The sequence below is a fragment of the Rana temporaria genome, chromosome 1 (assembly GCF_905171775.1).
Source record: "Rana temporaria chromosome 1, aRanTem1.1, whole genome shotgun sequence".
NCBI classification, from domain to species: domain Eukaryota; kingdom Metazoa; phylum Chordata; class Amphibia; order Anura; family Ranidae; genus Rana; species Rana temporaria.
This window is the reverse complement of record NC_053489.1, coordinates 122,482,007-122,494,294: the sequence shown is the minus strand read 5'-3', so window position 1 is coordinate 122,494,294 and position 12,288 is coordinate 122,482,007. Positions and strand designations below refer to the sequence as shown.

At 38.4% G+C, this 12,288-nt stretch overlaps 1 protein-coding gene across 2 annotated transcripts in view; it reads left to right on the top strand.

Moving 5' to 3' along the window:
* The window catches only part of KIAA0825 (KIAA0825 ortholog), a 559,317-nt gene extending 556,030 nt beyond the window's left edge, over window positions 1-3,287 (top strand). For both annotated transcript variants that reach the window (XM_040342242.1, XM_040342235.1), the window contains exon 20: window positions 3,132-3,287. In XM_040342242.1, the coding sequence (XP_040198176.1) occupies window positions 3,132-3,234 (103 nt within the window). In that variant the 3' untranslated portion in view covers window positions 3,235-3,287. The remainder of the gene's footprint in view (window positions 1-3,131) is intronic.
* Window positions 3,288-12,288: the final 9,001 nt, after the last annotated feature.

Sequence of the window (12,288 nt, the reverse complement as noted above, 5' to 3'; positions counted from 1 at the left end):
CATCTGATTGTACCATATGGCCAACAGAGGTATCATCTTCACCCACTCCTTTGATTGTTTTCCCCTTACAAATTGCATTTTGTGTTGGTGAACAAGGTTCTGCGTTCTTTGCCGAAACACGATCTGGCTATGATTTCAATATGAAAGTGTAACATCTTAGCATTTCACAGACTTGATGCAAAGAACTGACTTTGCTAAATGGTTTGAGGGTATGACTGAAACACTAGGGAGATGAACTATTAGCAAGCTGTTTTATCTCTACTTGAACATATAATTCCCTACTATTTATCACCTTGTTTTACAAATTACTGCAAGGATGATATCTGATGACATTGAGTAATCCTGAATAATCCACTAGAATGTACTGCCTAATAGGTCATTTTCATTACTTCTCACATCTCTACCTACAACAGGCATATAAGAGCTTATTCATCAAAACTTCAACTGTGACACATAGGAGCGTATTCATAAAATCTAGAGAAAATCGATTTTGCTAAATTTCATTTGTTGCCCATAGCAACAAATTTGGATTCATTTTTACCTAGCATGAACAGAGAAACCTGATTGGTTGCCACATGCAACACATCTAAGTTTAGCCTTATTTTTCTTCATTTTTGATTTATCATCAGCATTAATCTGCTTATTGACCTACAATAAAAGCTTTACATTCATTTTAACAGGTCATAACTGATGATGTGGTGATTTGACAATAAACAATCAATTTACAGCCAGTGATAAGTGACAATAGAAGCAATTTTCATCCTTGAATATCTTAGTAGACTGTTCAGACCTCCAAAATAAATGGTTTAGTTCTTGGTAGATTCAGGAAACTTAGGCCGACTTTAGTACCTTATGTTTCGCAGTGTCCCTGGTAGTGAGATTTCCCCTTAAGAATAATGGTAGACCCTTACCCAACTTGGTGCATGCACTATGGTCATAATGGAAACATGTTTACATTTACAAAGAATGCCAGAACTATGCAGACATAAAAGCTGTTAGTGTTCTGGGTAGGCCTTTGCAGGGCAAAAAACTATTAGACAGCCTAAAGCCTTGTACACACGGTCAGTTTATTGGACAAATTTATGTCAGTTTTTTGTTTGATGCTAGTCTGAAATCAAAAGTGAAGAGGGTACTAACCATCAGAAAATGTTCAGAAAAAATTCAAACAACAAAATTTAACGTCAGCAGTGACGTAATGTGTTGAATTGTTTTGTATGTGTTCTTTCATTTCTAAACATGCCTAGTCTTGCTCTTCAGTTATTTTGTGTCAGAAAACCATACTAATGGTCAGAAAATCAGACATTGTGGTGACAGCAGACAAACATTTTCAAGCCTGTACATCAAGTTTTTGTCTGCCGAAAATTCGTAATCAGCTGTCAAAAGCAGCATACGAACGATCAGAAAATCAGTAGATCGTTCATTGGACAATATATATCTTCAAATTTTCTGACCGTGTGTATAGGCCTTTAGAGTCAGTGAAGACTTCTGCAGTCACAAATTTTCCATTTACACATTTGTCTGGAGGTATAATTGTTTTAATTGCCGCTCACCTGTTGCAAAACCAGCTTATGTAAGGCAGTCTGGTAAACATATGTTGCAATTATGTTTTCCTCAATAATTTATTTTTCTTATCCTTTTTTGCATCTGTTCTGTGGTTTTTATACACATACAGTAAAAATATAATTAAAACGAAAAAAGATATGATGTAACAAATTAAACAACTATAAACTAAAGCATTTCTATTTGTCAATAAAAATAAGTGTTGCCATTGCTGACATCCTGAAATGCAATTTACTCATCTGTTAAGCGCATCCTCTGTCTTTACACTTTTATGAGTCTCTGACACAGAACCAAAATGCAGATCAGGAAAGTCAGAGAAATGTAAAAAAATTGCTATCTGCATACTCAGATGTCACCAGTGAAGTCAATATAACAGCTGCACAACTAGCATTTGCAAAATGCAGCAGTCAACTAGTGGTTCTGCACTGAAATGAGTACACATGGAATCAAAGTTAAGTGCCAGCTCATGGGGGAGCAAAGAACAAGGCAATAATGCTTTTATATTAGTCTCCCTAGACCAGGGGTCTCCAAATTTACAAAATGTTATCCATCCGGCAGCTAGGGTTAGTGCAGTATCTTCAATGTGCACAGGCTACGAATTCAGGTCTGCATATGCTGCTTATGGTCTCCATTTCTATCCCCCAACTCACCCCCCCTTGCTGCATTCAGCACAGATTCCTCCCACTGTGTTGTCATCAGCCTCGTAATTTGTTGCTAGGACTGCTAGCATCTTAGCAACCAATGACGTGGTTGCCCTAGTATGTACAGAAGGACAAAACCTACTGATATAAGTTTAGAGTTCAAATCACAATTCCCCAGTTACTGAGGTAATGGAGGACTCTGATGGGCGACATAATGTGGGAAGGGACTCTAATGAGGGCCCTCTTGTAAAGGGGCTCTGATGGGGACCCTGACCTAAAGGAGGACTCTGATGAGTGGACTATTTGTACAATTTTACAACATGGCCCTTGTACTGAAACGTTTGAAGACCCCTGCCCTAGTCCAAAGGAGTATTGGAATCTCACCATGGTGAGCAGCTACCATTTGGGGTTTTACAGATACCTAGCCCTATTCTTCTCTGTAACTGTAACCCTAAACTTAAACCACTAAGGCTAAATGATCTTAACAAATGAACCTTATGCATTATCTGAACTATCAGGTTGATCCTTGCTTTACTGGGCAGATACTTTGTTGCTGATTCATGCCGTCTTGGTTCAGATTCCCCTGTAATCATTGTCAAGCGTTAACAATTTCCCACCAGTTTTTGTGCTAGCAGATCCAAACATATGTACAAACCCTCAACCTCAAGCATGAGATTTACACTAATGTTACACAAAGGTTTTTTTGGTCTGACTTGGCAGAATTGCTTGAAAAAAGCCAGGCAGTTGTTTGAATAAAAGTGTAAAGACCCTTGGATATAAGTATTGAGTAGAATTGGTAATAACTGTGAGTCACTGCTGGTCTGATTAATCATTCTCTCACTTACCTGTTCATCACCCAACTCTCCAAATGTCTTATATGGCGATATGTATAAGACTTTGTAAACTACATTATTTATCTTTTTTTAACAGGTGGGAGACCAAGGATGAAGGGAGCCTAACTGAAGAGGAAAAGGATGTCTTGAAAGATCTAAAAGATTTGATTTTAAATAGAAAACAATCTTCCACACAGTGATAGCATTGTTGTCCATAATGAAAACGTCAGATCAAAGCAGAGCTTTCACACTTCAGAGATACCTTGCAAAAGAAAAAGAAACCTGCCTATAAAGCAAGCATACTCAGTCAGAAATACCCATTTATTACTGGGGTCAGAAATCTTAACATCATATTACCTACACACACACATTAATTTAATTCTAAAAAATAATAAAACAGAAGTACCAATAGACCCGGAAGGCTTGTACCTATAAGTGGCAAAGGAAACTTTTTCTTGTGAAGAATTTCAGCCATACAATTTTTGTATCTTTAGTAGAAATACAGTAATCTCTTATAAACTCATTAACACCAAGAAACAATAATCAAAATCAGTTTAAGGCCAGTAAATGTTCTTTGGAAAAGAGATAATCCAATCAGAGGGTTCTGGATGCTAAAAGTTGTTCATCTACAGGTTTCACTAATGGAAATCCAGCTGTTATGAGCAGGTCACAGTATATAAAAAGTTTAACCTTCAAACCCATTTACACCAGAATCAGGAATTTGTCCAAAAAAGGATGAGGTTGATCCCAACCAAAAGAAGTCACATTTCCTGATAATACAATCTTAGAACAAGATATTACATAGTGGAAAGGATATGTGCTATTTCTGATGAAATTTTTTTTTCATTAACATGTTATACCCCATTTTAAGATTGCTGTTGGTGAAAGTCATAGTTCGAGAGGAAGAATGCCACCACAGATTATGTGATCTTCCATGCTCTGCTATATATGCCTTAAAATGTGAAAGCTGTCTCTAAAAAATAATCTGACCGACTGGTCCTTCTTAAAAAATGTTACTGGTTTGAATGTAAATTACTCCTACAAAAATAAGTTGATAAACTAAATATTGTATTATCCTGTATGTAAAAAGAATATCCTGTAACAAAAAAAAAAATATATTTTACATTTGTAAATTGCATTATATTACGGTATGTAAAAAAAAAAAAAAAAAAAGATAATTAATAACTTTGCTTTTCTTATTCTCTTTGTAATTGTGACCTTTGAAATAAACATCTATTGTTTATGTCAGACAAAGATGAACAAGGCAACACAGGAACAAATAATAAAAGTACACATACAGAACCAGAATGCTTATCTAAAGATGCTAATAGTCATGAGTCTGTGACCCGGCTGCAGTAGCCAGTGTACATATGTTAAATCATCAATGGCCCAGTTGTACAATATTTCCATTAACCCTCCAGAAATCAGTCTCCAGAGTATAACCTAGTACACACTGCTAGTTTTTTTTGTTGTACAGTGACCTGCTGTTCTATTGTGTTCTGACAGGAGCCAATGGCTGTCATTGGCTGAGAGCGCTGATCGGGAGCCAGTCGGCAGACCTTTTTTGTTCATGTCTCTTTAACAGAATCCAGCCGAATGGCCGGCTTCTGTTGGACCAGCTACAGCACACATGAGCCAAATGTTGTCCGGTTTCTATTGAACCAGCCGATGTCGCCCGACATTCAGCTCTTGTGTTCAGGGCTTATGTGTGTTACCCAATCAGTGACCTGTATCTGGGGTATGTTTATCCTTACTTCCATTAGATTGTCAATTTAATAGATCAGGATTCTAAAAATTATAGTATTGTTCAGCTTCACTAAATTAAAATAAAGAAATATGATTTTAACTGGGTGTCCTAGGTTACAGATAATACTCTCACAGTATGCTATTACACAACATTTTCTAAAAGATATAAGCCAGAAGGTTATGGTGAGGAGGGCCTAATGGAACAAAAAGGCCTTCCAATGAACCAGAGTAGCACAATAGAGCTTTCATAGAAAAGGAGTTATTAACATTTCTCATTCGTTGACACATTTCAAACATAAAAAGAATATTCCTTTTTTCAGGATGGTGGGCAGAGCCATGCACATTATTCCTTAATGCCCCATTGTTAACTGCTTTAAAAGCCACTGGTATATAGCACATAGTGTATACAACATTCCACAGTGGTTCTCATGTGCAGCCCCCCAACCCCTCTTGATGTAATATGAATACAGAGCTGTATTAGTTACTGTATGTGTGTGATTTTCAATAATTATTATATAGGCATTGTTATTTGTATTGCTTTTCTGACATTTTGGTGAAAATGTATTTTATGAGTCCCAATATGGTTAATATTTTTATATTTTGGTCTTCGAATTAAAAAGTTTAAAATTTCCCTGTATAGAACCATTTTTTCGGAATAGCAATGCCATTGTGTATAATTGAGTGCTTTCTCAACATCATGTAGTATACATGATCAACAAACAAATGTTAAAATGTGATAATTCCATGACAGAAGTATCTGATGACTATTGAAACCAATATAAGAACTGGAAGAAAGAAAAGTACATTTGCTGCCCATTCCAACTAATGAGTATCAATGCTTAGAGCAGACTAAGCTACAACAGAAAGCCAAACAGTTGTTATGGATAGCAGCCCCATTTTATCTAGCTTGATAAACCCCTTTATTTTCCTATACATGCAATTTGTAAGATAATGTTTTACTAGTTTTGACCTTTGTCATTAACATATTGCGGCTGCAAATTTAGAGTAACCAATTCAAAAATGTCAACAAAAATATAACAACTAGGGAGAAAATCAGAAATAAAGTATCTTGCTTGTAGGTAATGTTACTGAAAAATTCAGCACCTATTCTGCCAAATTATAGGAAAATGAAGTGCAACTAAGCATATAATTTAGATTACTAAGTGGCGTACCATTGATTTATTACTGCATAGCGAGTGTCATTTTTAAAGTGATATTGAAATTTGTTTTCTGCCTCTCACTCTGCAGTGTATAATATTGTCAGACACTGTGTAAAACATTGCCGTTTTCGCTCCACAGCATATTTTTATGTTGTTTAAAGTACACTTTATTATAGAAACTGCTTAAATGTGTTATTCTACAATATATATTCACGTGCTCTCTTGAACGGGTGCAGTTTAAATTTCATTCATTTATTGCAGTAATGCATAAAACAGCAGATCTGGAATGTGCACAGTAATGTTTTTCGGTTTTACATTGACATATTGAGAAATATGAACTGAGAGGAGTAAAGAACATTTGTAACTTTTTCCAGCATACATACGCTATCTTCTTTAAACAATAAATAGAAAGTATTTTAAAGGGAACTCCTAAATATTTTCTATATAGCATGGTCTGATATAAATGCTATAATATTGTAGAGGTATTACTGAAAGGTTTACATAAAAGTAATTTTTGCATGGTCGTGTTTAACTTGCTAGTAGTAGTAGAAAGGCAAAAAGACTTGCATTGAGAGACAGAAAACTGTAAAACACAGTCACTATGCAACAGTAAATCAAAGAGAACATCCTAACAATCAGATTTTGTTGCTTAAGAGACTATTTACACCTGTCAGTTATGGTGCCAAGGCAGAACACCATACACACTATAGCGTGTTGTAGTGTCATTTATTTCCAATGCACAAAGAAAACTGTTGCACATATGGGTTTTCAGGTCACCACAACACACAGAAATGCACTACCCTGTATTGTGGTGTGCTGTTTAACCACTTCAGCCCCGGAAGAATTTACCCCCTTCCTTACCAGAGCACTTTTTGCGATTCGGCACTGTGTCGTTTTAACTGACAATTGCTCGGTCGTGCGACGTGGCACCCAAACAAAATTTACATCCTTTTTTCCCCCCACAAATAGAGCTTTCTTTTGGTGGTATTTGATTACCTCTGCAGTTTTTATTTTTTGCGCTACAGAGGACCAGATGTGGACCTTTCAAATCTGGGAAGCAGATAATTGATGCTGGAAAGCCAAATACACAAAGAAGCCTAGTGGAATGAGCTCTGATGGGGAAGGGAGGAACCCTTTCCTTAAGGGCATAAGTCCATGAAATAACTTGCCTGATCCACTTGGCAATGGTGGATAAAGAAGCAGGATTCACTCTACAAAAACTTAAAGGCAAAATTAAAAAGGAACTAAGTTTTGTGAAGAGAGGTCATGGCTGCTGGGTAAACCCTGGCAGCCAATGTTTTCGAACAGGTCAAAGGAAAGCAAGAACCATGTCCTTATGAGATTTAATGTTGATGACTGTAAAGATTTGCATGCATCATACATACTAGGAGAACTACAACTGGGAGAATCAATTGTGGAGAAGGACGGGGTGTTCTGGTAGATCATAGCTTAATACTGGCATGCAATGCCAAGTTGCCGTTTCCAAAGCAAGCAAAATCCTTTCTTGTATGAAGAGCGGTAAAGACTCCGGAGAGAGAGATATAATTTTGCCCTTGTACAAATGAATGAATGAATGACTTGTATAGCGCAACGCATGCGAACTGAATCGCCTCTGGGCGCTTTTTCCAGCCAGTATCTGCTTGGCTGGTGCGGTCATTTTTACCCCGTAGGATCATGACACGCTAGGGACACACAGTCATACACACATATATATACTGGGCCAATTTGGACAAGATCCAATTTACCTACCAGCATGTCTTTGGAGTGTGGGAGGAAACCGGAGTACCCGGAGGAAATCCACGCAGGCACAGGCAGAACATGCAAACTCCAGGCAGATGGTGTCGTGGTTGGGATTCGAACCAGCGAACCTTTTGCTGCTAGGCGAAAGTGCTACTCACTGCACCACTGTGCTGCCCTCTTCTAGATTATGCAGTTAAGTTTTGGGCATCAGTTCACAAAAAGGATATTGGGGAACTGGAGAAAGGGATGCGCTTCATTTAAATGAAACACACCCCCCTACTCGCCGATTTGAATTAGGCGCCGCTACGCGAGAGATACACTACGCCGCCGTAACTTACGGCGCAAATTCTTCCAGGATTCAAATCAAAAAAAGTAAGTTACGGCGGCGTAGTGTATCTCCTGCGGCGTAACGGCACCTAATTCAAATCGGCGAGTAGGGGGGCGTGTTTCATTTAAATGAAGCGCATCCCTGCGCCGAGCGAACTGCGCATGCGCTGTCCCTAAATTTCCCGCCGTGCATTGCGCTAAATGACCTCGCAAGGACGTCATTGTTTTGACGTGGATGTAAATTACGTCCATCCCGATTCACGGACGACTTACGCAAACTAAAAATTTTTTTTTTAAATTATACGCGGGAACGACGGCCATACTTAACATTGTGTACGTCACCAAATAGCAGGTTTAACTATATGCCGGAAAAAGCCGACTAGAGACGACGTAAAAGAATGCGATGGCCGCTCGTACGTTCGTGGATCGTTGGAAATAGCTAATTTGCATACTCGACGCGGATTACGACGGAAACACCACCCAGCGGACGCCGAACAATTGCATCTTAGATCCGAAGGCGTACGAAGACGTACGCCTGTCGGATCTAACCCAGATGCCGTCGTATCTTGTTTTGAGGATTCAAAACAAAGATACGACGCGGGAAATTTGAAAGTACGCCTGCGTATCAGTAGATACGCCGGCGTACTCTCTTTGTGGATCTGCCCCTTAGACTTTGCAATATTTGCCCACTTTTTTTTGCAGAACTGCTCAAGTTCTGTTAAATTTTATGGTGACCATTTGTGGAATGCAGTCTTTAAATCATTCCACAGAATTTCAATGGGGTTTAAAGTGGGAGTAAACTCCCATGGTTGATATTTACCAATAGGTAACTCTCACGCTACTGTGAGTATATACATAATAGCCGTCGTATCTCTGTTTCTGTCTATGCGACTGATTCATAGAATCAGTTACGCATAGATATCCATAAGATCCGACAGGTGTAATTGTTTTACACTGTCGGATCTTAGGATGCAGTACCGCGGCCGCCGCTGGGGGGAGTTTGCGTCGTAAACCAGCGTCGGGTATGCAAATTAGGAGTTACGATATGATACGTTACGCCGCCGCAGTTCTATGTGAATCTGGCCCTTGGAGCACAACTAAAGCTGCTGAATCTAGTAAAGTTCACCGAACATAAATTAGAAATATATAAATAAATGATTAGCGCTAGGTATGAGCCAAACATACCCGGGTTCGGTTCGCACCAGAACGTTCGAACAGACCGCGGGTTCGCACGAACATTTAGAACCCCATTGAAGTCTATGGGACGCGAACGTTCGAATTCAAAAACGCTCATTTTAAAGACCAATATTCAATTTAATGTTGGAAAATGTCTTTCAGAACCCGGGTCTTGCCCCAGGGAACATGTATCAATGGAAAAAAAGTTTTAAAAACGGCCGTTTTTTCCGGGGCAGCGATTTTAATGATGCTTAAAGTAAAAAAAAATATGAAAAATTCCTTTAAATATCACACCTGCTGTGTGTCTATAGTAGTGGCACGTGTTTAGAAATGTTCCTGCACAACATGAAATTATTATAAGAACAAAGTAATTTAATACTGCTTGCGCACGTGCTGTGTGGCAACAATATCTCGATTATTTTAGGGGTGGTGGGGGGGGCCTTTATTTTTGTCCCACGCTCCAGGAAGCCATCAGCGGCGTGCGTTCCACCTCTCTGCAGGAGAGGACCAGCGTGACCGGAAGTGTGTCGGTATTTGCGTGACCAGTGCGCCTCGACGTACGTTTCGTGATTGACACGTCGTCAGGAAGCGTCCGACTTCCGGTCACGCTGGTCCTCTCCTGCAGAGAGGTGGAACGCACGCCGCTGGTGGCTTCCTGGAGTGTGGGACCTATCTCTCCACAATCATTCAACGCAGACCAGCCTCAGTGCCGGGTTAAGGCACTTCTCAAGTAAGGGGCCATTTGGCGTTGCCTGTCTTATTGTATTTTAAATAAACTTTATTATTCTAAGGCGATTTCTCTTCTGGTTTGCTTTATGTGATGCTGGACCTGCTGCCATCGATCTATTTGGAGCCTGGATGTTATGGTTTTAAACCCATGCTTACTTGACCTCTTTTTAGTTAAAGAGGTCAACATCTTCTGGTAAGGTGCCATCCATGAGCACTTTGTTTGCGGTGATTATTTTTTTCCTTTATCTCTGGTGGAGGTGGAAGTCTGCACAGAATTAGTGGATACATCCATACATCCTGCAAGTTTATTCACCGTAGTTTGGACTGTTCTATTGCACATTATTGGCGATTATCTCCCTTGATTAGGGAGCTTTGCACTCTGATGGATTTTTCATATAATTTATATTCAATGTTTTTTTTTTTATCTCACCATTCACTTTAATTAATTCACTTATGAACAGAATTGCTGGTTATTTATAATTATTATTTTTTTGATTAATTGTTTAGTCAAATTCAAACTGTTTAATTATTCCTAGCGCGTCTGTTTTCTTTCACACATTATAACTTTACCTTGCAGGTTAAAAAAAAAAAGAATGGCAGTTTACTACCGTTTTAAATCTGGGCTCTGACTAAGCCATGCAGGGACATTCACATTTTTCTCCTTGAACTACTGTGTGATCATTTTTGCTGTGTGCATTGTGGTCATTGTCACGTTGGAAGGTAAACCACCTTCCCATTGCCAACTTTCTGGAAGAGTGTACAAGAGTTTCTTTACGAATTTGATGGTATTTAGCCACATCCATTTTTCCTTCTATCATGACAAGTGCAGGATATTACCACCTCCGTGCTTTACTGTAGGAATGGTGTTATTTGGATGGATTTCTGCCAGGCATATCATTTGGTGTTGAGGCCAAATTGTTAAATTTTAGTCTCATCTGACCATAACACCTTTTTCCAGGTGGCCTCAGAATCTCAAGGTGCTTTCATTGAAAATCTTATGGGCTCAACTGAAAAATGGAAGAGCTAAGATGTGCCCTTGCTAAAAGGAGAATGTAAAAAAGAGGTTAGAGTTCCCCTGTGGCTGGATATGAAATTGTTAAATATTCATTTAATGGAAACATACTATAAGAAATATGATATTCCTGGCCACCTTCTAAAAATGCTAGCTGCCTCGCATTTTCAGGAGTCAATATTTGTAGCCATTGAGCTCAAATAAATACAGGGACAAGAAAAACTGTAACCACTTCAGCATAACAGACAGATATTTAGCTGTATCTAAAAGACCAGTCAGTATTGACAGATTGTGTATTTTGTTAGTACTTGTTTTAACATCTATATTCAAACCATCAAACCACAGATCAGATATGTGCTGGATTGCTTGTGGAGACTAGGGTTGTGTAAAGACTTTGTTACAAATGCACACACTCGCATAGCGAATTAATTTTTTAATTTATGAGATGATACAGCTGAATGTGAATTTTTCCTTTATATAATCAAGACATAAGCTTCAGTACAGCACAGCTCACATTAACACATATAAATTACAGCAATATATAGGAGGGACATATGGCTCTGAAATCGGCAGCTATAAAACACTGCTTAACTGAAAATGCTCTAGGGAGATTTTACTTGTATTCTGATTTACAGCTCTACAAACGTGACAATTTAGAATGATTGGAAACGGAAGGATAAAGAGAATAAGGTATAACAATAAAAGAAGCATGTGGGACAATGAGAACAATGGAACAAACTTGGCCTAAAGATGGTGGATAATTAATGTACAAGTACTAATCAAAATACTAAAAGGCTTCAATCTAAACCTTGGAATTGTAAGTGAAAAGCCTAAAAGAATTCACAAAGTTATGGAATCTATTGTTTTGTATTGTTTTTTTTTCAAGTTGGTTAAGATATTGGCTACATTTACAATAATACATTGGTTCCTTTGCTGACATCCTTTTGCAGCTTTAGTTGCTAAGCTGTCATGGTGATTCTCTGCTGCTCTCTACTCTCTACTACAGATCTCCTACTGCCCTCTACTGTCTGTACATCTACTGCTTAATGTTCACAGAGATTATTTATGAACATCACTTCCTGTCTCTGTGTCTGGGTCAGAAACCCCAGAAATAGGCATTGGAGAGACAAAGAACTGAGCTACATGACCTTATACACACACAGCTGTTACTGCTGCTGTATATTCACTTAGACCAAAATCAAAGACTATTAGGCATGTTTTCCTATGTTCTAATAGTTTAACTGCAGCTGCCCATAGCTTCTTGTATATGTATATGTGCACATTTCCACTAGGACTCCTATTAGGCTTTTTGCTGATAGTACACGTTTGAAAATTGTATGAATGTACTATTATTAATATTTTTC